This window comes from Zosterops lateralis (genome assembly GCF_965231275.1).
Source record: "Zosterops lateralis genome assembly, chromosome: 12".
Classification (NCBI taxonomy): Eukaryota; Metazoa; Chordata; class Aves; order Passeriformes; family Zosteropidae; genus Zosterops; species Zosterops lateralis.
This window is the reverse complement of record NC_139772.1, coordinates 17,606,548-17,634,198: the sequence shown is the minus strand read 5'-3', so window position 1 is coordinate 17,634,198 and position 27,651 is coordinate 17,606,548. Positions and strand designations below refer to the sequence as shown.

At 40.6% G+C, this 27,651-nt stretch overlaps 1 protein-coding gene across 1 annotated transcript in view; it reads left to right on the top strand.

Moving 5' to 3' along the window:
• CDH8 (cadherin 8) overlaps positions 1–19,418 on the top strand; it is a 139,583-nt gene extending 120,165 nt beyond the window's left edge. Inside the window, exons 10-11 of the mRNA XM_083870007.1 lie at positions 15,181–15,432; positions 17,430–19,418. Coding sequence (XP_083726133.1) covers positions 15,181–15,432; positions 17,430–17,923 — 746 coding nt within the window. The 3' untranslated portion in view covers positions 17,924–19,418. The remainder of the gene's footprint in view (positions 1–15,180; positions 15,433–17,429) is intronic.
• Positions 19,419–27,651: the final 8,233 nt, after the last annotated feature.

The window sequence follows — 27,651 nt, the reverse complement described above, 5'->3', positions numbered from 1 at the left end:
CCTCATTCACTCCTCTCCTGTATTCAGGATGCAGGACTGCAGACAGATTCCCTCTCTCCTCCGCCCTAAGCCAGAGGTGATCCATCAAGTCTTCACTGGACTGGACAGGCCAACCTGATGGATGAAGCAGCAAGGAAGGGGCCATCTGGTAAGCTGATTGTCCTCTTCCAAGCATCTCCAGCTCCTCTTCTGTGCTCCCCAGCAAGTCTGGACTTTCTACAGTTTTGCACTGGCAAAGTGTTTCATGGGAGCTTCTGTTCCAAATGCTGTTTAACCTTTCCATCCTAGTTCAGTTTAGCTCTGTGGTGACAACTGCTTTCCAATCCTCCCAAATGCAAACTTCCAGACAGCTACAGAGGAGTTGTGTATGCACATTGGAAAATCAGACTAATTCCCACAGCATCCCATCCTTTCAGAGACTGCCTTTTTTTGGTCATTTGAATCAGCCACAATTACACAGTTATTGCAGAGTATTAGTGCAAACATGACCCAGCCCCAAACAGCATCCAGTGGGAGTGATGAGACCCAGGCTCATCCCAAATATATGCAGCCTGCCATTATGCATACATGACTAAAGAGACTTTTACTTCACTCGTTCTTAATTTATTATTTGTGCTGCTAGCAACAGAATGTTGCCAAGACGTCAATTATGTTTCATTTTATAAATCAAACTAATTGAGAACCAGATGCAATCTGAGTGAAAAAGATCTGAGGTCAGTGTTGTGCACCATATGCATGACAGTGCTTACTCATGATGAGGGAATGGATTCGACAGCTGTGAATTTTCCTGCTGTAGGAGTTTCATCAAGCTCAGAAGTGTAACGTCCTTAGCTCTCTTTTCCCAGTTAATTGCATTAATTTCATAATCAATCTAAAGAGGAGCAAGTAAGGGATAAAAGGTTGTGAAAGCAAAACAGGAGAGTGAAAGAATTTGGTCAGTAAGTTAGCTTGAAAATCTGGTTTAGTAATAACATGGAACATGGATGAAAGAAATAGCAGAGAAGAACAAATTGAATCTTCAGTGTGACTTAATTTCAGACACATGATGGGAAAATAGACATTAAATCAAGGTCTCAAGACTGAACTGCTTAGCAGACAGAAAGGTGGTGTTCTTACTGAGTGCAGAACTTCTCCACTAACAGCAGTTAAGATCTGCAGTTCCAGCTCCTTGGAATTTATCAACAGGCAGGGCTGAGCCCAGGAGCTGCCCCTGCACAGGAGGCACAAGTTGTGCCCTGGGCAGTGCCCAGCCCTGAGCAGATTGTGCCCAGAGGCTGTGCAGGCTCCTCCCTGGGGATATTGCAGAGCCCTGTGCACACACTGCTGTGCCCTGTGCTCTGGGGTGGCCCTGCTGGAGCAGGGAGGTGGCACCAGAGGAGCCCCTGGGCACTGACAGCCTCACCCATCCCGGCACTCTGTGAAACACTGCTCCACCAGCCTTTAATCAAAAGTTCCCTAAGCGCTCTAACATAACTCATTAAAAACTCATAGCACCCATGATTATGATATTCTAGGACTTTAGAAGTATTTCATAGCTAAGTGAATATATAATATTTGAAAATAAATTTGGTATAAATAAATAAAGTAAGTAAATAAATAAAGTAAATAAATAATTAAATATAGTATTTATAGCTAAGCGAATATATAATATTTGAAAATAAGTTTTCAGATTTTTAATCAGCTACCTTCTGAAATAGTTAAGAGATTTCTGAGTACCACTTCTGGCTTGATGGGTACACCTGATTCCTCCAGGTTTTCTGCTAAAACCAATTTCTGTGGTGGAAATGTTCATGGACAATGCACTGACTATGTTTGATTTGCTGGAAATGGGTTTAATTCTGCATAGGAGGAGGCCAAAGGTTCTGGTAGAGCCTCTGCTCCATCATCACCTCAATATATTACTCAGCAGAGTCACAATGTATCTAAGAAGTTCTTCTCTTTTCACCTCATGGTTAGCTTTTGTTTCAAGTATTTGGATTTTATCCCTAAGTACCTGATTAGAAAATATGGCACAAGAATGTTTTCCCTTCCCTTCCCTTCCCTTCCCTTCCCTTCCCTTCCCTTCCCTTCCCTTCCCTTCCCTTCCCTTCCCTTCCCTTCCCTTCCCTTCCCTTCCCTTCCCTTCCCTTCCCTTCCCTTCCCTTCCCTTCCCTTCCCTTCCCTTCCTTCTCCTTTGTAAATTTATTGATTTGCTCTCATTATGGAATATACCTTCATTTTACCATATCCTAAATACAGACTGTTGAGGAGGGATTAATTTATTAGTTGCTCTAATTGCACTTTTGTCAATTAATGAGAAACTAGATAGGAGTCTCATTTTAAACTTTCAGTTGCAGTAAAAATATAAAGACCACCAACACTGTTCTACTGGAGGAAGAATAAACAGGCTAAAAATGAAAACAATTTAAACAGGAATCATCATCTATTAACTGTTAAGTTTTTCCTTTGATTAGGAAAAACCTCCTTTTGTCATTATATCAGACTATTTGCACGTGGATCCTCCATTAAACATAGGAGATATTGAATTTTCACACTTAGCCTTAAGGCTCATCTGATTAACTATTACACAACTGACATTATAATGTGAGCTTAAAAGGCTCAGATCATGTTCTAATTTGCATCTTGTTTTGAACCAATTCCACAAGTATTTTACACGAGGAAGGAGTTCCTGTTGGAATCACAGCCACTGTTCCTATAGGGTGACCATGACTGATTATTATGTGAATTCTGTGTCTCTGCATTTTCCTGAACCTGTCTGGTGTGCTCAAATAAGATTATATTTTCTATTTTACATACCCTTTTATTTCCTCCTTACTCATTTTGAGGAGGTGACTGTTTAAGAACTAGTTGTATTTCTCTGTCACAGCAAATACAGCAGCGACACCCTGAAGGAAACAGAAATGTTTAAATGATTTTTTACTACAGCTTCTGACATCAATCTTTAGAGAATAAGGAAGACAAAACTTTTTTTTAGTTGGTTGTGGGGTCTTGTGCCACTTAGGTTATTTTCCCATTAACTCCTGATTTTGTAATTTTTATGGGTGATCTTGTTGTAAAATATGTCACTTTTTTGGTCTTCATTTAATTCTGTCTAATTAGGACGTACTTTATTTGGCAAGCAGCCAGTAATTAGTGACATATTTATGTAATTATTAGCATGTAATATTTATATAATAAATCTGCCTAGAAGGCAATCCATTCAGAGGGCAGGGAAGAGGGAGAATACATGATTTGATGAACGCAGAGATCTTACACACTGAGGCAAACGCAGCAGAGAAATGAAATGCACCAGTTGACCTGTCTAGTCTGGGGAGAGAGTTTGCATATCCTAAAATGATAGGATGTGCACACTTGGTAATCAGCACTGATTAGAGAGGGAGTGAAGATGGGCCCCTGTTTGAAGTGAGATAATAAGGCAGCTTGTTAGGGAGAGATAAATAGAACTTGAAGAAAAGGACCAGATGTCTGCTTGATGGCGTTGAAGAGGAAGAGCTGGTGGGGTCCTCCAAAGGTAACGCTGGGTGCGGAGCCGACTGCAGGAATCAGGGAAGCAGTGGGAGCTGTCTGCCCGTGTGCGGAGAGCAAAGGCTGAGCCCCCAGCCTGGCCTGGCTAACCCTGGGCTCAGACTGGCAAACTTCATTATGGCTGTAGGATAAAGGACTGTGTACATGCCTGAACAGTGACTGTAACTCTGTAGGTTTGGGATTTTTCCTACATCTGACTCTGAGCTAAGTCAGGAATGAAGTCCTCTTGGTGGAGTTTTGAGCAGAGTTTGGTGTTAAAGTCATAAACTTTAAAAGGAGCACCAACAGTAATCTCTGAATGCTGATGAAAGTTCTCTGTTCTGTTCTAAGAATATTGGGTTGTCTTGAACATGAACACTGAATTTTTTTCTTTTTTTTTAATGACATAACAATTTCACACCGCTTTCATAAACACAGGTAAAACTTTCTGGCTTTATTCATTCTGTGTTGTGAAACTCTCATTCAGTCTAACCTAAAACTGAAGCTAAAATATAGCTTATTGGAAATAATAAAAAATAAACCTAATTCATGTAGCCTTTTCCAACTTGTTGCTCCCTAACCTTGCTTAGCTGGGTCCTGTCACTTCCTATAACATTTTCATCCATTATATGTGACCCTCCTGTAAATTATGCAGTGTTCCCCCAACGAAGATTAAGACCTTGTGATCTCAGAGCACTCTACAGGAGTGATGGATTTCTGATTGAGGAATTGTTCTGGAGTTTGGAACATTTCTGTTTAGCTTGGCCCTGGGTTTCCTGTGTGAATTTGGATAAAACATTTAATCACCTGCTGCCATTTTGCTGTGCAAACACTGCAGAGCTGTGAGCAGTTCCCTAGGGCTGGTAAAGGCTGAGAGTTTCAGGAGGGGTCTAAGGGAGGGGTGATTTGGATTCTTCTGAAAGTCCCAGACAGGAAACATGAGGAATTTGCTTGTCAGCGGAGGAGATGATGGAGCCCAGTCTGATGGCAGCTGCAGCTGAGGCACTGAGGTATCTTTGATATGAACTGCAATACTGAACACAGAGGGAGGTAACTTAGACTCAGTTCTACACCTGACATCTCCTTCTGTATCATCTTTATCTAATCCACATTGTTACAGCTTCTTTGTACTAGTATTTCCTATTTTTAAAGGAGAAAAAGAATTGGAACAAATCAACTTTTTCTTGTTTTGTGCCTTTTTTGTGCTAACAGGCAAGATCAAAAGATGTAGTTGCTAAAAACTTTATAGAGTTCTAATACAGTCTGTCTAGCAGAACCACTTGCTTCAAAAATTCATTTATAGACCATAGCTTTTTCTAAACTAAAATTATTTTTCTTAAATCCTTTTTTTTTACTTTTATCTTCAATAAGGAAACATAACTTTCTCAAACTGTCCACTGGGTTTTTTTCTGCTCACCTTTTTGACTTTATATGTTTTTTCTTCATGATCACAGAGGTCTTTTTGGCGTATTGAGATGTATTTTCCTCTGCCAGTAGAATCCCCATCTCTTACTAATATTTTTACGTCATCATACTTTGTATTTTAATTGCAGCTTCTGCCTAAACACTTCACTTGCACTTTATCAGACTCTTCATCACAAATTAGAGGACAACAAGGAACCATTTGCAAGGTGTTCTCTTAGCTTACAGATTCTTTATATATTTATACCTCATAACTTCTCTTCATGGGATGAAGAGAAGCACTGAATAAGATGTCTTTTGTTTTTGTCATACTCAGAAGGCACCTGGACAAGGTTCTGGGCTCTGGGTAGCTGAGGTGAGCAGGAGCTGGACCAGGTCCCTTCCAACCTCACTCATCCCGTGATTCCATGAGAACTCTGAACAACTTCTGAACTGTTGCTGTAGTTTTCATATATTCACCCACATGAGCATTGACTTTGCAATGTCTCTGCAGTGAGGCAGAATTCAAGTGCTGACATCTTTCCCTGGCTCCTTCTTTCCAGGTTCTGTGTTGTGTCACACCATGCACAGAGCACAGGGAGGGGTCTTGCAGTGTGTCCTGGGCTTGGAATCTAAATTCAGATGTGTGTGTTCCTGCTTTGATTCTCCATAATCCAGCTGTGTATCCCAGCCTTGGGGCTGTTCCAGGTTTTTTCCATGTAATGTTGGCATGCTGTCCAGAAACCTTCCAAAGAGAATACAAATATTTCATTTGAAAACTTTTTCAAACTATTCCACTCTATAGATGAGTATTTTGGTTTTTTCCCCACTCAACAGAACTCCTTCTCTGGATGCCTTTTGCTCTTCCCTGCATTTCAAAAGGCCATGAGTTTTCCCCATGGGAATCACATCCTTGCTGAGAGGTGTGCATGTAATAAGGCATCCTGTGAATCCTCTGGGTGTGAAGCAGAGGTCTAAATTACTGCCATTAATGGTCTGATGATAACAAATTGTTATTGTTACACGTAATCTGCATATCAGAATGTCTTCTCAAAGTCATTATCATGCTGCCTGTGTGCCCAGGGGCAATGTTACACCATAACATTTCAGTCTTTCAAATTACAAAAAGCTAATATAACTCTTGATGACATTTACAAAAATGTATAATGGCACTCCTTTCAGGGCTCTCACAGAAATTATTCTCAGGCAACTTCAAGGGAGTTCTGCATGTACAAGAACTGCAGGATCTGGCACTTTTTACTATCAAAGCCTCATTTTTTTTCTTTAGTGGCACCAGCTCAAGAAAATGTTAAGTCAGAATTGTTTTTAATTTATTTTCTGACTTAAAATGCCCCGGCCAACGTAAGCTGTATTTAAGTTTCAATGCTCTTTGGCAGAGACTCTACATTCTAAATTTCTTTTCATAGGAAGTTGTTATGTCAGAGTTATAAACCTCTGAAAATTGGCATTTTGTAATGGAAGTGCTGACAAGACCTTTATTACACCAGTACAAATAGGCAGCATTCCAATAAATGCTGGTTGCTCTTTTTATAGTTTGCTGGTTGCTTTCTGCTGCTGTATTTCAAAGTGGACATTATGTAAAAAATAAGTGGCATAATAAAAATACAGCGGTAGGGCTGGAATTTGGCTTTTACTGTGGCAACAAAACTTCAATATGGTTGATAGGTCTGATTAGAGATTTAGGTTTTAAGGGCTGGTGTGTGATTTACTGGTAAATTGTTTTAAATCCTTACCAAGCCCCTGTGTACATTCAGCACAGAATTGGAATGGAAAAAGTGATTATCATGGCATGGAGAAGTGGATGTTAAATTACTTAAATGGCAAGAACACATCACATCTAAGGCCCAAAGGGTTCCTAGTTAAGTTTTATGGGTTTTACTGTGATATTCATGGTGTACATTAAAGAAAGAAAGATTCACTACAAACATCAATGATTGTCTTCGTAGTCACAAGGTCTGTGAACTTTTCCAGACCTGGAAGTCACTGATGTAAGAATTGGAGGATGTGTGTGAAGTGAGGGAGGTGAAGAACACAGGCAGGAATTCATGGAACCTTTCCATCCCCTCCCAAAAGCACTCTGAATTTCCCTGAACCTGATGGAGACTGAGCTCTACACAGGAGAGAACACACAGTCAATGCAATGTTTAAGGCTGTACCTGTCACTGTGGCCTGAAGGGCTCAGATCCCTGTCTGCCCCCAGCCTCTCCTCCCACACTGCATTTGTTAAGTAGGTATTCATAGAAAGATTGAGAATCCATTACCCTCCAGAGACAAGCATATGGCACAGCCTTGGGATATCTTGGCTTTTTTATTTATCCTTGCAGCATTTTTGTTGGAATCTGGTAACACAGTACTGGAAAGTTCTTGGTTCAAATGCAAAACATAGGCATTATTTTATCAAAGCACTGTAAAACACTGTATCACTTTCTGAAACTTTTTTGGTTAAAATAACAAGAGAATAGAATTAACTAGAATATGTAGATTTCAAAAATGATCCATCAGTCTATGCAAATTGCTGTGTTAATAATGTATTTTTAATGCTGAGCACATTTGACAGCCATTTCATCTCTCTTTCTAAACCAGAGCTTGGCAACCTGCATTAATTCTTACACTTTACAGTTGTACCATTCAATGCATGTGCCATGTACTGATGTGATCCAAATAAATTAAAGCATGTCAAAGCAGTGGCATGATTAGTAAACAACTTTGTGACTGGCTGCTCGAGTACAGGAGAGAAAAAGGAGAGGCAAGAGGCAGTGCTGTTTGAACACATCTCACACCCTCACTGGCCTGGATTTGCTTCCCATTATGGGAGTGTCAGTCCTAAGGGACACCAGGGCTTTGGAAGAGATGAATGGACAAACCAGAGTCAGTGAGATTCAGTCAGGTGTGTTGGGTGCAGTTCAGACAAGGTGGAGCTTAAACAGACCCAGAACCCAAAATTTCCTGCTTTGACTTGCTCTGTGTGTCTGTAAATTAAAAAGAGAGAGAGAGAGATGTACCATGTCCTAATTATTTCTCTACTCCATTAGCAATAAAACTGGTATTATTTCAGACTCAATATGTGCTTCTACATCATTATATCTTCAGCAGAGATTTTCTGTCCTTTCTTCAAGGAGTTAAAAAAGCAAGGTACAAAATACGAGAGTTGCTGCTAGACTGCAAGGGACCATATAGTTATGTTTGATTATAGCTCTGCTGGCCTAAAGGTCAAAGGAAAGTTTTAGAATACTTAAGAGACAATTATCTAAAGTTCAGACTTTTCCAAAGGAATAGAACTAGAAATTATACAGACTATTATCTAAAGTTCACATTTTCAAAGGAAAAGGTAGGAGGAAATGCTTATTCATCACCACTTTGCTGTTAATTTGTCTGCCTTTTTTTTTTTCCTTCTGTCAAGAATTTATTTACTACAAGTTCTGTATTACACAGTAGTACTAACATAATTATTCCCCTTTCCAAGAAATTTTAACATATGAGAATGATGTATACACGATTAAATATTACTTTGCTCATGGTTCAAAATTCCCAGCAGTACTTTCTATTTCTGCAAAGGACTACATGGAAATGTGTTTAGGGTTTTTTATTCATTAGTTGATTCAGCTGCTCAGTTCTGGCATAAACTGTTATTATTTAAGCCAACTGGTAAAGAGGAGAAAATAATCAAAGATACAAAATATGTGACATTTTCCAATTATTTTTCTACCAATACATTTTCTCACATGAAATACTTTTTCTTTCCTTGTGTTCTTATTGGTGAGATTGCAGAAACTCCAGGTCTATAAAAAACCCAAAATCCTTCTACTGTTTGTTAATTTGTCGTAGAAATGCTTTATGAATTTCCATTAAATATGCCAGTTTGGAATGCAACTTGCTATGAGTCAGAAAAGAGAATTTGATCAATCAGCTGAATTTTTATGACAAAAGGTTTTTTCTTCTGAACCTGGTGTCTGCTATCAAATTTGATAGCAGTCATCAATCTGCTTTTTTGAAGACATCTCAGATTTTTGACATTCATGAAAAGCAGGTCAGTTTTGGATACCAGTGGATGCTTCAATGCCCATGTGGTTTGGCCATCATAAATCAGGAAAAATACACTGTAAAAACGGCCTCTCTTTATTTTCAGATGATTTTGTAAGCCTTCTGTTTGAATAGAACATTTATGCCTTTACTCTACAGATTAGGCAAAGGGTCCTTTTTCTTGTAAACTGCTGCTCAAGAGGATTTTTTTGGAGAGTCATCAAGGAAGGCCTGGTACAGCTGTAAATATACACGACACAGTTGTGTGTATATATATATAATCATAAAAGTGTATTTTTATAAATACAGCCATGTTGAAAATACCAAGTTTAATCACGAAACAGAATTGTTACAGCAGTTCTAATGAACAAATAGGTTATTTTTTTCAGCTACTAACTATTGCCAAATTTATAACATACAAGCTTACAGTTGTGCCCTTTTAATCAAATATTCCTTTAAAATGTGTTTCAGCCTAAGGCAGAAGAATAAAAAACCCCCTGTGTTACATGAGTGTTTCTCGTGAAGCATTTTAATTTCATTCTTTTGGAAGCAGGACACTGATGTTTCCAACTTGTACTCAAGTGGAGCCTGAAACAAATAAACCAGTTTTCAGCTCAGGGCCTGTTTGTGAGCAGTGGCTTTTTACAAGGTGAATGTGGATGAGGGTGTGCTTGGAGTTGTCGCTTTTGGTTCTTGTGGTGGATCAGAAAGGAGATCGGGACTATTCTTTCCCAGGGATTTTGAAACTGCAAAAAGGAAAAAAGAGAAATTTTGAAACAAGGGAGTCAGCACGTGTGGGACTGTGGGCAGTGACTTGTCAGGGCTGCATTCTCTGGGTTTATTTCTGCAGTGCAGTCCTACCAATCTAAAAAAGTGTTATTTGTAAATCTTTTCATAGAAAGTATGACTGAGAAAATATTCAAAAAAGACTAATAGTCATAGTGACTTATACAGTGACTTTTTGAAACATCTCTGTGTCTCTTGGCAGTTTTATTCTCAGGCTCTAAAAAGGGGATTGGAATCTTCTTGTCATCCACCATTTCTCTGCCATTAGGTTTGAATTCTGAAAAAAAACCAAAAATACCAATGTTAGAAACGATCTTTTAAAAATCTGTGTTTGACATTGTAAGGTCTCCACTAGTGAATATTAATTATCACAAGAGGCATATGCATATTAATCAGGGTTATTAATGGGCATGCAAAGCTGAACTGGCATCAGCATTCTCTTGAATGTTCTCTTCTAGTGCCTTTGCAGCTGGTTGCTAAGTGTTCTAGAGCTCACATTTCCTTCAAATGTCATGGGCTCTGGTTTCCTGCCTGTATTTTGCTAGTTTCCACTGAAACCCTGATGATAATAATTCAATTGCTCCATTATTTCAAGTTTGGGGGTTTTATTTAAAAATAGATGCTGGTTTTGAATAGAGATTGGAGATGAATGAATGTCTTTTCCTTATCAAAAAAAGCAGGGAGTGTCACAGTAAGGATATTCCTGCTGCCCTTCTACTTGTCTCAAAGAACTGTGTTAGAGAGAATCTGGGATTTAAAAATGTACACAGACAGCTCTAATAAACAGGAAGAAACATATATTTCTGTCATTCTGCTGTTTCCAGCTGTAGAGTTTCCAATTAAAATTCTTTCCTCACATAAGTAATATATCCAGCATAGATAACAACTTCTACCACAAAGTCCTTAATACCATTAATTATTTGATCTTTCTGAGAACATTAAAAAAGGGATAAAAAAAGAAAGGCAGAGTTCTGTAGGTGTAGGGTGGCACAGCAGGGAACTTCACTGATCTCAACATATTAGAGACTGCAAGGGAATTAAAGAATTGCAATAATGTGTGCAGAGAAAATGACATTTAGATGCAAACTCACTGCTTCTGATTTTTACTTCTGTTATTTTATTGTCTGGCTTAAAATTGCAGGATGCCTTCTTGCACAAAGTGGGAGATGAAGGGGTTGACTCCTGCCTGCTAATTTCACATCCTGATTGCTGTCGATGCTGTCGATTGAAGTCACTTGTGTCCAGAAAATCCAGAAGTAGCTTTGCATTAAAATGATTGCATTTACATTTTCTCAAAATCTTTCATCCAAGAGCCTCAAAAGAGCTCTGGGAGATTTGGGAACAGTTGGGGAATCTGCAGAAAGCAGTTGGTCCTGTGGTAATTGTTGTGGTTATGCAAACTACCTTTGTCTAGAAACCACACTGGGCATCTTTTAAAGACCTGCATTGTCATTCTTTGTTCCAGCTGGGAGGGAGATATTCCCAAAACAGTCTCTTTCATGGTTATTTCAACATCCTGCTTATAAAATTCCAGAGACTGAGAGTCAGCCTGGGAGCTGAGCCACCAGGATTTTTTATGTGTAAAAAAGGCAGGAGTGAGCTCCAGTTCTGCGCTGTGGTTGTGTGTGCCCAGAGCTGTGTTTCTCTGACCTGACACCGATACTATGACACTTATTAAGATCCTACACCATTCCTGAAGCCTGCAGGACATGATGCAGCTCCTGCTCCATCCTGGGAGCCGGGAGAGGGCATTTCACAGGGCTCAGGCATTCCCATGGGCTTCTCCAGCCTCTTCCCCACAGAGACGGGTACAGAATTCCTGGAGGCTCGTTCTGCTGGGGGATGTCAAAGCCCCTCCTGGCTGTGCCTCACTGGCTGGAGGAGCACACTCAGTGTCTCTGCCTGGGGCAGACAGCTCAGAGCTCTGTGAGGGGAGAGCTTTGGGGGGTTTTCTGCACATGTTTTTCCTTGTTTTGCTGAAGGTACTGTGAATAAATAACCAACCAATGCAGCGAAGGATCAGTGGGTCAATGGGGAAGATGAGGGAAGGCAATTGTCCCCTCTCCTGCTGAGCCAAGTTAATTCATGCAGCAGTGCTGGAGGTTGTTCCTGGAGGAGATTCCTGCTGTTTTGTTGGCTCTAGGAGAGGGGAACGTCCACAGAAAGGAGAAAGCAAATCAGATAAACTGAGTTTATTGCTGATCAGCTGCTAGGATTTATCTTCAAGTTCTAGGAACCAACTAAAATGTCAACTAGGGAGTCATTGTTCTTCACTCAAGAGCTGCATCTCCAGCAATACCAAGGTATATTTATTTTAAGACGTAGCAATGAAGGGGAAAGAATTTATTGCTAAGCAAAATTCCTAAGTCAAATGGAGGACTTGCCACCCGTTGGCAAAGCAATTCGGTCATTTCATTTTGCTTTTTCTATTTTCTGCTTGTCAGTTTCTTTTCTTTCCAGGCATAACATGTTCACTTTTAGTCAAATATGGTTTCTAACAAAAAACAAACAAACCTCCAACCAACAAAAAACCAAACCAAACAGGCCATCTGTAAGAAAAGAAATTTATTCTCTTCTCCCTGTTTGACATCTCTTCTGAATAGTTCTGTCCAGCCATTGCAGCTTATTTTGCACTTAACTAACAGTTAATATCCCAAATATCTTGCACCCCTTTTGCTTTTCCGCATTACTTCTAAACTTGAATTGATAACCATTAGTGGTACCAGGTGATTCCTTATACTCAGCAAAGCTGTGGAAGATTTACTGATGAGCTCTTTATTTTTTCTATCTCTCCTCCCTCTCACTTTTTCTGCCCCCTTCTGTTTGTCTCTTTAGAGTACATCCTTCCTTTTTACTTGGTTATACTCTGGTTTTGGCTTATTAGAATTTTCTGCAGCAGACAGGATGGCAGTGAGAGTCTCAGGAGGATGGAAGGGATCTGAAGCTGTTCCCAACAAATGCAGCTTCTCTTTTTTTGTTCCTTCCTAAAGCAGGTGCCTTCCCTCTTTTGCATATCTGTAAAGTGCAGGGCTGTTGGGCTCAGCACATCAATCCTGTGCTCCAGCTTGGGCAGAGAAGGACTGCAGCAGGTTCACAGGAAGGAACAGGCTGTATCAGATTTTAGAGCACTGTGTAATAGAACTGTAAAAGTCTCTGGAGTTTAGAATAAATGACTACAGATGTGACACCTCAGAGTGGGATTTGTCTCAAAGAAAGAGCTGGAAATTGAGCACCACATAGTTCCTTTCTTTCTTTTGAAAGGTTAAGGCAAAAGGATTAAGGTTACATCTTATCCTGGGATATTCTTAATTTTGCAGGAGGATGACAATGGACAGATGAATTTATTTTCCAGTATTTGAAAACAGGGAGGCGTGCCAAGAGGGAAATGAATCCAAAAGATCAAAAAAGGAACTTTTACACATCATGTAGTCACTCTTACTTTGGTAAAGCTCCACACACCCATATTCAGGGAAACTGAGCTCCAGGATTATTTTCCCAACATAACTTTTCCCTTTTTTCCCCTACAGAGAACAAGGGTGGCACTGGAAGTGGTTTAACTTGCACACATGTGTTAACACCTGTGGCACACCCAGCCAAGGAGGAGTGCAGGGTTTGTTCACTTCCAAACGTGTGTTAATTATTGACTTCAAACACACGTGGCCTTCTCACTGCAGCACCACTGGCACATGTGACACTGGGGGCCATCCAGGGGCTCTGGTCCTATTTGAGTTGTCAGAATTCTTAAGAGCTTATACCTGAAATTTGTCTTCAGTAAACACATATGCCTCCTTTCATTTTAAAAAGGGCACAAGGAAGAACTAGACTATTTATTTAGCTCCAGGGTGCCATCAGTTTTGATGTGACTGTTTCCAACTGGAATGGCTAAAACCTCAGGTTTCCTGTGGGGGAAAAAAAATCATTAGAAATACTTTTTGTTCTGCAAAGTGACCATATTTATTCTGCTTTATGGAGGAGTTAATTTTTAGATTAACCTTCACGTGTTGCATAACCTAAATGTATGAAAAATGCTGGAATGGTTACATCATCTGCAATATAAATTATGGGAAGAGCCTCTCCAGGCCAAGTAAATATGATTGGTAGGTGATTCTTCTGTGGAGGGGGTAGAAAACTATAGAAACACAGAATGTTTGGGTGGGAAGGGACCTGATCTTCAGGAGAAACCTATTGTTATGTGGGCACTCCCAGTGTTTTGTTCCTTCCATGGAATGACATTTAGCATTGCACATGTCCATTTCAGAGCATAAAATATCAGGAGGCTTTCTTTTGTTCATGATGCATCAGGAAAACAAACCTCAACTCCTTCTTCCAAACAAGCTTTATTTTTAAGTTGTCATTAGATCCCACAGCAGCACTCACACACACACACACACACACATACACACACACATTCCTCTTCTCTATGCCTCTGAATCTTTTTATTAAACAAAACACAAACAGCAAACTAGTGCAAGTCAATGTGCCCTCTGTTAGTATAATTTCTAATATTGAATTATTATTTTGTTCCACAGAATTAAGCAGTTAAAAGTCAGGGAATATTTAGGTATATAAAGAAATCAGAATTTTTTGCATATTTGATATGCCCCTAATTATGGTTATACTGGAGCACTATGTCACATACAAGATTATTGATATCTCTGTGTGTTTATAACTGCATAGAATCTGTAATTTTTATAACTATACAAATTAAAATCTGTATGATTACCCTAAGAAAAATCAGCTTGTATTCATTTGATGGTGAACTGAGAACTGAGTGACTCTGAAAGATTTCACTGTGTAACTCTAGGGCTGTGTAGGATGCCATGAAGTCAGATGCCTCTTTTATTTCTAAAATTAACTTTCTGCATATGTGTGCAGAGGTGAGAATGTCCTAGACTGATTTCCTGTCTGCCTCCATGGGAGATACAGTCTGGTTTGATCTCTCTTCTTCATTGAGGTCAAATAAATGTTTAAATCATCTAAAATTAGGCCCACAACTTTTAATGCATTTAGCTTTTCTTTTGTCTTTATACAAAAAGGAACAATCTTTTATAACAGTGGAAAATGTGCAGTTTGTGGTTGTAAGGCAAGGAAGATTTGTGTTAATTGGTGACTGTGCTTTAAGTTTGGGTTACTTTAACATCTCGTTTCTCTCTTGCTTTACTGGCTGGATTTTTATGACTGTGATTCAAAAAAAAAGTAGTGAATCATGATGGGGAGGTATCTGTAGTGATGTATGCAAAGGAGAAATAAGGGATTGCCATCATGATATTCTCCCCATGTGACACAAGAAAATGCATATATTGCACTTCTTCAGGCAGCAGGACAGAAAGGGCAGGCACTCCTGTGCAGGTGCTGCTGGCACGAGGAGATCACGGGACGCTCAGGAGGTCTCCTGAGCACACTTTGGGAGGGCTTTGAGCTGAGACACTGCCGGTTTTGCCTTTGCAGACAACACCCTGAGCATCCTGGCCAAGCACAGCGGGTTCAGCCGGCAGAAGCAGGAGGTGTACCTGCTGCCCATCGTCATCAGCGACAGCGGCTCGCCGCCCATGAGCAGCACGGGCACGCTGACCATCCGCGTCTGCGGCTGCAGCAGCGACGGCATCGTGCAGTCCTGCAACGTGGAGGCCTACGTGCTGCCCATCGGGCTCAGCATGGGCGCCCTCATCGCCATCCTGGCCTGCATCATCCTGCTGCTCGGTGAGCGCCGCCCCGGGGATGGGGGAGCTCTGGGGGTCCCTCAGAGAGAGGGATGGTCCTGTGGAGTCCCTGCAGCCGCCCAGCATCACACCCAGGGTCTGGCCTGGGCAGGACAGAACGTAGTCACCTGCCCAGCCTGAGAGAGGGACTTCCCAATGCTGCTCTGTACATGTGATTTGCCCTGGTTCCCATAATGTCCCGGCCATTGGTGTCTCTTTTCCTTGGTTTTGGAACCCTGTGACTGGCCCTATCTCCCCTATGGAATACTGACTTACCCACCCTTTGCTCTGCCCCCATACCTCAAGGCTGCTGAACCCCATACTTAAGTGGGGACAAGCAGATGCCTTACCCTCTTAACTCTGGGTCTCCCTTCGGCTCCTGGAAATAACCCTGCTGGAACTGATCTTCTGCCTCTCCTAGCTGAGCCAGCCATGTGGTGTGTGTGGATGTGTGAGCGTGACTGCTTTGCCTGAGTTTCCCCAAGTGGCCTTTCCACCAGAGAGGCTTATTGGGATCTAGGCTCCTGCTCAACTCCTAAATAGCACAACACCACACAGTCCAGCACAGCGTGCAGCAGCACTGACAGTGCTGCCAGGACTGAATCCCTCATGTCTAAGAAGTAGAGGGAGCAAAGTCCTGTTCTGGAGTAGTCACACACACGAGTTACAGAATGAATGGGTGTGGGATGGGAACCTGAAAATCACATCAGGGCATTGAGCAGGAAGGTGAACACAGTATGGACTATACCTGATGGAGCATGGTTCTGTTATAAATGCTAAGCCTTGTATAAATCATGAACAGTCATAAAATGTCCTGGGTTGGAAGAGAGACACAGCAATCATTGATCCTGCCCAGACCCCCCAACAATCCCCCCTGTGCCCCCCTGGCAGTGCTGTCCAAAGGCTCCTGGAGCTCTGGCAGCCTCGGGGCTGTGCCCATTCCCTGGGGAGCCTGGGCAGTGCCAGCACCCTCTGGGGGAGCAGAACCTTTCCCTGCCTGAGCCTGCCCTGGCCCAGCTCCAGCCCTTCCCTGGGTGATGTCTCTGGCCCAGGTGCAGAGATGGGAGCTGTCCCTGCAGCCTTGGGGTCTCTGCCCTCACCTCCTCTGCTGCAGCTGAACCAGCCCAGTGCCCTCAGCTGCTCCTCCTCCCCAGCCCTGGCTCTCTCCTTTGGATGCTTTCTTACAGCTTTATCTCTTTCCATTATATATATTTATATTTGTAGATTTCTAGTATGAGTTTATTCTGGATTGTAATGGCACAAGAGACACTAAAGCTTTACAAGATAAGCACTGTGGTAAATTTTAATAAAACATACAACATTTGTATACAACATCAAGCAAGTGAGGGATAGAACAGTGAAAGAAGAGTCCTATTTCTACACTTTGCAGCTTCACTTTTGTGACTGAGATTTACATCAGTAACTGAGGTTTCAGCATTAAGCTGCAAAAACAAGCATAACCCATTTAGAGTTTTTTATGCATCTGTCCACAATTCTGAAATTGAGCTAAGCTCTTTCTTTCTCACTTATTTACTCATTCTCTTTTTAGTTATATAACAAGAGTCTTGCAACAAGTAGAAAAAACACTGATTTCCTTCTCCCATTAAGGCTATGTTTTCAGGAAAACACCCTCTAATTTTTGAAAACACCATCCCTAATGTAGATCATTATAGACCGTGTGAATTACGATAGCCTGGCTTCACTTCCAAAAGGAAAATTGAGGCTCAAAATTAGAAGTATGGGAAATCCTATTGCTTCTATAAAATTGAGCTTCAGATGTAAATACGACCTGATAATCAAAGACTAGATGGCTAATCACAGCTTCTGATCAAATCTCCTTCAAGTGAAGGGGGTTGAAGTCACAGGTATTTCAGCTTCTCATCCTTATTACTCCCAACTCCACAAAAAGCCACCTCTCACCTTCCCCAGCTGCACTCACCGTGTGGTGTTTGGATTGGGGATGTTTCACCTAACCAGCTTGTGATGCTCTTTTTGCAGTCATTGTGGTGCTGTTTGTGACACTGAGAAGACATAAGAATGAGCCTCTAATCATCAAGGATGATGAAGATGTGAGGGAAAACATCATTCGCTACGACGATGAAGGAGGTGGAGAGGAAGACACGGAGGCGTTTGACATTGCAACTTTGCAAAATCCGGATGGGATTAATGGCTTTTTGCCTCGTAAGGATATTAAGCCTGATCTTCAGTTTATGCCCAGGCAGGGTCTTGCACCTGTTCCTAATGGTGTTGATGTTGATGAATTTATTAATGTAAGGCTTCATGAAGCTGATAATGATCCCACAGCTCCGCCATATGACTCTATCCAGATTTATGGCTATGAAGGGAAGGGATCAGCGGCTGGTTCCCTCAGCTCCTTGGAATCCTCCACATCAGACTCAGACCAGAATTTTGACTACCTCAGTGAATGGGGTCCTCGCTTTAAAAGACTCGGAGAACTTTACTCAGTCGGAGAAAGTGACAAAGAAACTTGACAGTGGATTACAAACTTTTCCCCTGTTGACTTAATGATCATGTAATATTCTAGGGCCACTGCTGTTAGTTAAAACTAATGTGGCTTTTTGTTTTAGAGGCAAGTTTAGCGCCAGTCATCTATAAAATCAACTACATTGTAATGTTGAACCAAAAAAAAAAAAGTATATGTTAGGAGGTTAAGTCTTGTGGAGTGTGAAGTAAAGTATGTGGAGTGTCTAGAAGTCTTTGGATATTTGATATTCACTTGACCACTCTGAAGATGGAGATTTGGATCTTTGATTATCTTCAGTGAATTGAAAAGAACAAAAAAGAAATTGGTGCTCTCTTAAGAAATGGACTTGCAGGGATTTGCTGTTGAACAGTAGCTCCTGCCCAGTATGTTTAAAGCTAAAGGTTTGTTTCTGCATTGCCAACAAAGATCCTGCCACAGAAATGTTCAAAGCAATATCTTGGTCTTCTTAGCAATGCTGAGCAGAAATAGCATTGCCAATTCCTACTGGCTCCTACTGTGCAGTGACCATCCATTGTACATACAGTAATTGTTGGCCACTCAACCACAGACTGAATATCATCTTTAAATATTGTGTCAAGCCTTAAAATATTCACATGTTCTTAATCCATTCCAGTGATGGGTAATAAATACTACTAATGTGTAGAGATTCAGAGGCAGGGCTGCAAAACCTTGCTTCAAAAAAAGGATCTTTTTTTCTAGAAGAAGGATCAACCCCGTGCTTCGTCTTCTGAAAGAAAAACTGTGAAATGGGATGGACTTACATAAATGAAAGAATTGCTGATTTTATTGCTAAAGATCGAATTTATTTGTTTAATCTTTGAAATAAATATTTTATTGATGTCCATTACTGCTTTTATTTATTAAGACTGATAATCTATAGAGTAAGATTATGAAGAAAACTAAATTATATCAGTTAGATTTTTTTTTCTATATATAATGAATGTTTCATACATGTACATTTTGAAAAGAAAAATGACAAATTTGTTGCAGGTTAAAGCAGTTCCCTGTCCATTTGCAGTAGCTGAATTTTAAAAGAATGCTGGCAGGAATTAAACTTTGCCAGAGAAAACTTTTGACAGTTTTATATCTTCTTCATTAATCTAGTACCTGGTGTTTTTAATAAAAGCACAAACAGCTGGAAGTAAACTGGTTCATGTGAATATTTAAACTATAGACTTTTAGAAATCCACACATAACACAGTACAGTAAAAAAAAAAACATGCTTATAGTTCTCCACTGTATTAGAGCAGGAACCAGTGTGTACATAATTTTACTGCTTCTGTTATTAGCATTTTTTTCTATAATATTCATAGTGATGCACCAGGGCTCTTGCACACAGAGAAAGAACACTAGAAGCTGCAAGCATACTCAATTTGTAATGCAAACTTGCCATTTAGAAGTAGCAATTGTATAAGAAAACTACGTATTACATGCAAATCATTTTAATTTTCTACTTTGTTTTGAAGCTATATTATCGTTTATTTACTCCATGTATTGTATTCAGAGAAACTCCTGTATTGTTTCCTACTTTGTGAAATATATTTTTATAAATACTTTTCTTGTTATTGCTTTTCTTTCAGGTTTACCTGGGCAGTGCAGAAGTGAATCTGCCGGAATAATTTCATAGTTTTTTGAGGAATGTAGTTTCTTCAAAATCATTTATTTATTAGTTGCATACAGACAAAATAAAACAAGAAAAAAAGGAGAATATTTGAAACAATTCTTGACAGTGATTGCAGAATTTTGACAATGATGGGAGCACAGGAGTTATGAGTGTCTGATTCACTGTACCATGCTGATAAATAACCTCACATGATTTTTGTTAAAGCATTGCTGGTTAAAACAACCCACTGACATAAAGTTCCTCAATAACACTTGTTCTGTAAACAAAGAATTCTTAACACCCCCAATTTTGACTGTATATCAGATGGTGACATTGACTTTGCTTTAGCTGCAGCACGACTTGGTTTAATGACTGTAGTCTGTGGGCAACTAATACATTAATACACTTTGATATATATTATAAAGATTTTATTGAAATTCATGAAGTAACCAATACATTTAAGTTAAACTGCATTAAAACAAAAATGCTTTTGAATAACTGAATATAAAAGTTTTGGCAAAAAGCTGAACTAATCAGTGAAGTCTTCTAAGGTAGGAAAGAAGCTGTCCTGGGGATTTCAGTGAAATCAAACTGATTTCTGTAACTCACTACAAGAATAACCAAATCCACTCTTAACTCATCACTTGCTCTAGGTGCCAGGGTGTTCTGAGCTGCCATGGCAGATCCAGCACCAGGACAGAGATTGGGAACTGAGCCAGTTTCTGGTGCACATCCCAGTCCTAGAGACAGGGAGGTGCTGTGAACATGGATCATGGCATTGTCTGGGGCCACATAAGTGTTCAGGGCAAGGCACTCTGTGAGTTAGAGGCTACACTGGAGAATTTAGCAAAGCTTTTTTGTAGGAAAACTCACAAATGGAAAACCTTCTGATTGCCTTTCTGATTGAAAGTTCCATCTGAGACCACGACAGTGCATTCAGTAATAAGATTTCCAGGAAAAAAAAATCCCATCACTGGCCCTGTAGGAGAGGCAAAGCATGACAGAAATCTCATCATTGTCAGTCAAAAAGAGATGGAAGTCACTACTGCTGGGCAGAGCTCTAAATTGGGCATTTCTACAGCTTTTAAACAGGGATAGCTACAATGCAAAGGGGAGAAGAAGAACTAATGAATTTCTGATCTGTCAATAGAAATGTGCTGTTTCTTGTGTCATTGCCTCCCCACTGAAGGGAAACGATTAATTCTGCAAACTAATTCCATGTCATAGGAATATAAAATTCATATCAATACATGTTAGAGGGTTAAATGTCAATCACTCAGTTTTCCAGGACTTCTCCTTTTTTGACAACTAACTCAGCATAGGATCATTTTGGATAACAGCAGTATTTAGGGGGATTAGATCATACTGCTTTACATCTCACATCTAGATTTAGATATATTAGCCACACTCTTTTTAAGCATGTAAAAGCGTAATTCATCTTTTTCAACAACATTTAATTAGCAATTGACTCATTGCAAGTGACAAGGAAAATGCATTACATTAGAATTATTAGTACTGATAAAATTGAGAAGTAAATATTCAAAATCTTTTACAAGTGCCAAGTGCCTTAGAGTCCCACTGGTCCTGGCCTGCCTTCACCTGGCTGTGCCTCACATCATTGGTCACAACTACTGAAGTAAATCATCCCACCCATGAGAGCTGGAATTCTGTGCACATTGTAAGGACACAAAAATCAGCTCAGGCATTTCAATATGAGAGCACTGTGAAGGGAGTGTGTGTACATGTTTATTAAATGTAACTTGAATGGCTGCAGGTCCTCAAAGTGTCCTGTCCTTTACAGCGGCTGAAAGCAGAGACTGTTTGTGTGCTCTGACCTTGAAATCAGATCATGGCAAGCTCCTTTAAACACATTTTTTACCTGGTATCATTACACCTTTTTGTCTAGGATGACTTTGAAATGACTGTGAAATACAGAGAAGAGAAAATGGCTCAAGACTTTCATTTAAATCAGCAGTTGCTGATCACAGGAGAAACATTTAACACTATGGCAACTCCAAATCCCATCAGCTCTGTGGCAGCACAGCAGTGACAATTCTCAGTCTGGAGAACAGACAGGATGTCTGCAAAATAGTCTGCTTGGAATAACTCTATTTGTACAGCTCAGCTAGAGATGGAGCTGCTGATTTTAATAGAAAGAGAAAAATAAATCAGCTCTACTACATCCATGCAGTTCCATCTACCTACAAATGTGTGTGGCAAATTTTTTTAACATCCTGCGTGGTCATGGAATTCTAGGAGTGGATAAATGGGTTTAGAAAGCTTCTCCAAGGTCTGTCTAGCAGGAGGGATTTTGGCAGGTAGCCTTTTCCTATATCTCATTTTCCTGGGATATAATTTCAGTCTGATGGAGCTGCTTGGCTGTTTCTCCTCCTTTGCCTGCTCCTCTTTGGCACATCATCTATCCTGAGCTGGAATACTGGGAGTATAATGTTAGGAAGTTCATTAAGGCCATGTAGTTCTTTTTCATCTGGTCAGTGTTCAGGGACTAGAAAATGCAGCTCACCCAGGAGAGTGAGGTTCACCAGATCCCTTCCTCCTCCAGGGAAGACTGAACAGCCTGAGTTACTCATACCAAAGGACTGTTCCAATATTTAAATTACGCTGAAAAATCTGAAGCTAATGATGGTGCTTTTTAATTAATAGAAAAATATAAATAATGGAAAAAAAAGTTCATTAGCAGCAGACATTCACAAGTGTTTCTGATCAAGAGAAGTGAAAAGTTCATCAAAAGTCCATCAGAACTGCAGTGCCAGGCCCCAGGGAATGGCTGCCAGTGGCAGAGGGCAGGGCTGGATGGGATCTTGGGCAGGAATTGTTCCCTGGCAGGGTGGGCAGGCCCTGGCACAGGGTGCCCAGAGAAGCTGTGGCTGCCCCTGGATCCCTGGCAGTGCCCAAGGCCAGGTTGGACATTGGAGCTTGGAGCAGCCTGGGACACTGGGAGATGTCCCTGGGCGTGGCTGGGGTGAGGCTGGATAAGCTTTAAGCCCCCTTCCAAACTGGGCCAGTCTGTGATTCTATGTAAAAAGGTTGCTCAAAAATTTATTTTTCAGATGTGGAAAGTTTTTAGCAGTTGCAGGATGTTCTAGTAAATTGAAGCTCAGTAAAAATAAAAATGTAAAAAGTAAAAAGTGAGAGCATTCACTGTTGTTAGAGTTTGCTTTCAGACCACAGCATGTGTCATTAGCCGAAAATAGAGAGTACTGATGGAGTGAGCAATGAAAGCTTTCTGCGCTCTATCATTCAGATAAGTTGGGCTTGTATTATTTCTACATTTGTATACTATTTGTGCAAGATAATATTCTGGCTTTGCAGAAGGTGGAAACCAATTTAACTTGCTGTATAATTCACAGTGATGGGTTTTGTAATCACACTGCAAAATGAGTCTAGCTGCTGTATTATACAATACTGATACTGGCTTATGTGCTGCAGAACCAGACCCTCTCCAGCTAATGTCACAGTATTCTAAATGAGAAAATATAAAAGTCCTGACAATGCTTTTTGTGCAACTGCAACTAAGACATCTTCCAAAATGGCTAATAAAAGTGAGCTGAAGCTCGGCGTTGCTGGCAGAGCCTTGTAAATGTGCTCATTAGCATTGCAACACAACTATCTCTTCTTTTTTGGTTCTTCCTACCCCCCCACATTGCAAACATCAAACCAGTGAAATAAACAACATGAAAATCTCAGCCTTCTCTTCAGAGGGGATATGGAATAACTTGTAAAATTCCCTTTCTTCTCCTTCCACTGTTCCTGGTGCCTGTTTGAAGGAGGTCTGAGACCACAGGCAGAGTGAAGGGGAGTAGAGGTTGCCTGTTTTATTCCATGATTGGAGAAAGCATTTCTGGTATAAGGGCGGTAGGACCCTCCCCTGATATTTTTCTGGGCATTCACAAAATACAAATTAAATCTAACACTGACAGCTCAAATTCCTGTTCTTCAGGAGGTCCCAGGCCAACCATCTCATGTAGACTCATGGAATGGGTGGGATCAGAAAGGACCTTAAAAATCATCATCTTCCACCCCCTTCCTCTATCCCAGAGTGCTCTGAGCCCCATCCAGCCTGGCCTTGGACACTGTCAGGGAATGCTCATCCAGTCTAAATACAGACTCATCCCATGAGGCTGAGGAACCCAGGGGCTTCTTCCTCTACTCTTGTGGAAATGCTCTGATTTGTGAAGTCTGGAAGAAATAGCAACAGAGGCAGCAGGCAGCACTGGTAACTGGTGGTGGAAAAATGATGGGTGAATCTGGAATGGGTTCTCATTTTCTGTCTTGGGTCCTCAGGTTGGCCAAGCCTACCTTGATTTTTTTACCTTCACAATATTTAACAGCAAAAAAGTAATTTTCCTGCCTTTTGTAACAGCTTGTTTTTGAATTATGAAACAGGTCTTGTGGTTGGGGACCCTTTTTGTCATTTCTTTCTTTGTTAGTGGAATGTTCCCTCGTGGCAACGCTGACACAGTTCATTCTGCCAAATTTCACAAGCTGGCAGTTTTACCAATGAATATGAAAACAAAAGATGTGCATTTTTTAACTGAAATATTATTTATATGATTGGGAGCAACAAAGCCAATTGAATCACCTTTAAAATAAACTCCACTTCCACATTTCCTGCCACAGATGCAACTTTTGGACTCATTTTCAGGTACTGATAGATCAGTGCAGGGAGTTTTATGTGCAAGGGAATACCTCTACAGACAGTGCTGAGAAATAAGTTTCCCATACTTTAATAAGGAAGAATATCATTACTTTAACCCAGGAACACAGAAATAGGGTGTTTTACTTAAAATCACATGAATAAGCAGAATTCAGAGCTGAATTCCAGGTGTCTGAGGTATGAGATAGGGCAGCTGGTTAGAGCTAAACCCCAGATTATTTTGGCAGTGTGTGTGACCTCCTCCTTCACACAGCCCAGGGCTCTTATGCAGCTCTCAAACACAGGGTGATTCTGCAGGGCTTCATCCCAGTTTCTGACATGGCAGAGTGGGGAAGGTGGCCAAGAGCCTGTTGTAGGAGAAGGGAATACAGATGACCCCTGATAAGTAACAGCTGTGTAATTACCTGATACAGCCTCATCCCTGATGAGCCCCAGCTATAGCCAATAAAGGTAAGTGTGATACTGAGCTGGTGAGGGGGAATCATCATGGAGAAGGATCTTGGGGAAAGAGAGAATCCTGCAGTGAGGTCAGTCTGGGTCTGCAGTCAGAGCCTGTTGTTGGAACCTGCAGTCACAGTCTGGCTGGGGAAAAGCTGCAGTCACAGTCTGCACACCAATCCCTGCAGTCACAGTCTGGCTGGGGAAAAGCTGCAGTCACAGTCTGCACACCAATCCCTGCAGTCACAGTCTGGCTGGGGAAAAGCTGCAGTCACAGTCTGCACACCAATCCCTGCAGTCACAGTCTATCCAGGTAAAAGCTGCAGTCACAGTCTGCACACCAATCCCTGCAGTCACAGTCTATCCAGGTAAAAGCTGCAGTCACAGTCTGCACACCAATCCCTGCAGTCAGAGTTCAGCAGGAAATAACCAGCAGTCAGAGGCTGCAAGGGAAACCTCCAGCAGGAGCTGCTGCAGCCAGCAGCAAATAGTTTGACTTAAGATGACTAAGCCATGAAGAGGAATAAAGCAGGACCCTTTTCATGCTGTGATAAATAAGAAGTCTGTGCTTTGACTCTTTTTTTACCCTCTAATAAGAGGGCTGCTGCAACAGCCTGTCACCTCCAGAGGGACAGATGTACCCTCTGGTCTTTGTCCCAGGACAGATTTTACAGGTCCCTGCCAGCTCCTGCAGTGCCAGGTGTGAGCTGGCTGCAGCTGTGGCCACAGAATCAGCTGTTACACCAAATAAAGGCAGGTTGGGTAAAATGTCATTGCAACACAGAGCAGGAGATACAATTAATCTCCACAAAAAAAGGTCAAGGATGAATCATCAAATACTGTAGGGTTTTAATGGATGTTTCTTAACCCTCTTATATTACATGAAACAGCATTTTTTTCTATATAATGCTTCTTCCATAAATAAAAGTAACAGTGGATGGCAGAGGGGCTTTATTTAGACTGTCATAATTGTTTGCTGCTTCTGTTTTCATAATTTACAAAAAACCCCAAAAAATCAGGAAATTTTCAACCCCTGATTTTGTAGACCTGGTCCAATATTTGACTAAAACAGAAGACTCCATTAGTCTCTTCTTTCTGTCCCATCCTCATGAATGCTCTGGGTTAATTAATTAATTAAATTTAGCATTATGTCTGTTCTTTTCCATGTGGCAATTCATTTGAGAGCTTTTTAATTCAGAATCTAGTAAGAACCTGTCCTTCCAGGCAGCCTGCTAATATCAGAGAAGGAGGAAAAGTGTTATCTTACAAACCTATGATTGCCTTAATAACTATTTTTCAAGTTTTCTCACAGCTTCTGTTTCTGAAAATATTTTATCACTTAAAAATGTAATAAAGGATTAGGTGAGTGGGGTTTTTTTGCAATCCTAGTGACACAAACAGAATCTAACAGTAACATAAACAGTAATTTTGAGAATTTATTTCTCCTTATGCTTTGTGTTGGGCAAATGAGCACATATTGATGTGAAGACTTTTATTACCAAAAATAACTTGCAAAGAGAAATAAAAAACATTTAATAATTTCTTAAATTTTCAGAATTTTTCTGTCTAATTTTAATTTCCTGTCATATTTTCAGTGTGTTTTGTGGATTTTTTTTTCTGGCAACAAATGCCATTCAAATACTGTCAATCAAAGGAAAATAATTTGTATGAAGAGAGTGCACATTATTGCTGCAAGTGATTCTTCCATCGTGGAATTTGATGGTCTGATGGAAAATCAGGTTTTGGCAAGGAATTTTGGGAACTGTAGTCCTTGTGGAGAGCTTGAATTGGTAAGGCAGGACAGGCCAGGCCTGGTCCCACCCAGTGCTGCCAGCGGCTCCAGGGGTGAGGGGGAATTTCTCTATTTCTGTTTTATGTTTCTGATTGCTGTTAGGTGGTAGGTGAAGCACAGAGAACTCAGCAAGGCACGAAATCAAATATCATTCAATGCATCCTGGTTCCTGCTCAGGTAGGTGTGTACCAACAATTTTTATATTTACTAAAAAAATTTCCCTTAAAAGCTGGAATTCAAATTTTGGAAGTGCTGATAAGATATTGTGTTCACAGCACTGAGTGTTACAGATAAAAACATTCAAACCAGTTTCTAGAGATGATGAAGAGCTAATGAGGAAAAAGGGGGTACAGCTGAAAAAAGGAAAAAATAAAATGAATTATTGCTGTGAGTAGTTCACCTGCCTCAAAGGGTAGAAACTTCCCCTGTGCAGGGAACCAGAGTGAGATCTATTCAGCACTTAATTAACACTTAAACCCACAAAATATGGCCCTGTGCTCTGCAGTGATTTTCTCTGAGGACACAAGCACAGAGAATAAGTTTCAAACTTGCAGCTCTTGCCATTCCTCTGGCAGTCTCATACATCACTGGAACTTTCCTGCCTGCACCCAGTGGCTTCACAACTCTGTTGTGCAGTGTAAGCTGAAAATGCTCAGAGTTGTACCAGGCAGCTGATGAGAGTTCAAATAATGTCCAGGAGCTGAAAGGGAGTGAGCAGCTAAAACATAAGGACATAAGGTGCCACTTGTAATCCAATCTCTGTGCTGCAATCTGGGGCTGAGTATAATTCTTTTTACTGTCTATGCAGTGAGCCTCAAATCAGATTGGGAATGTAGTGATTTGTGGGATGAGTAGCAGAGCAGAAAGCAGCATAAGCAAGAAGAAAACCCCAGATTTTTTTCTTGAAAATACACTGTAAACAAGACATACTCATAAATATGAGTGTGTGTGTGGGAGAGAATGACAAAGAAATTATCAACATTTTGAAAAAGATTCTCCAAATGTGGCCATTTAAATCCCTGACATTCACCCTTTATAAAAAGGACTAATAGGTCCATTTATAGAGTTCTCAAGCATTTCTAGCCTTGTGGAATAGCTCCTAGGAAACTTGTACATCTACTCAAGTTATTTTCTTCACTGCTCCTATCTGCAACACAAACAACTTTAGTTTTTCTTGCTCCAGAGGAATCATCATCACAGTCC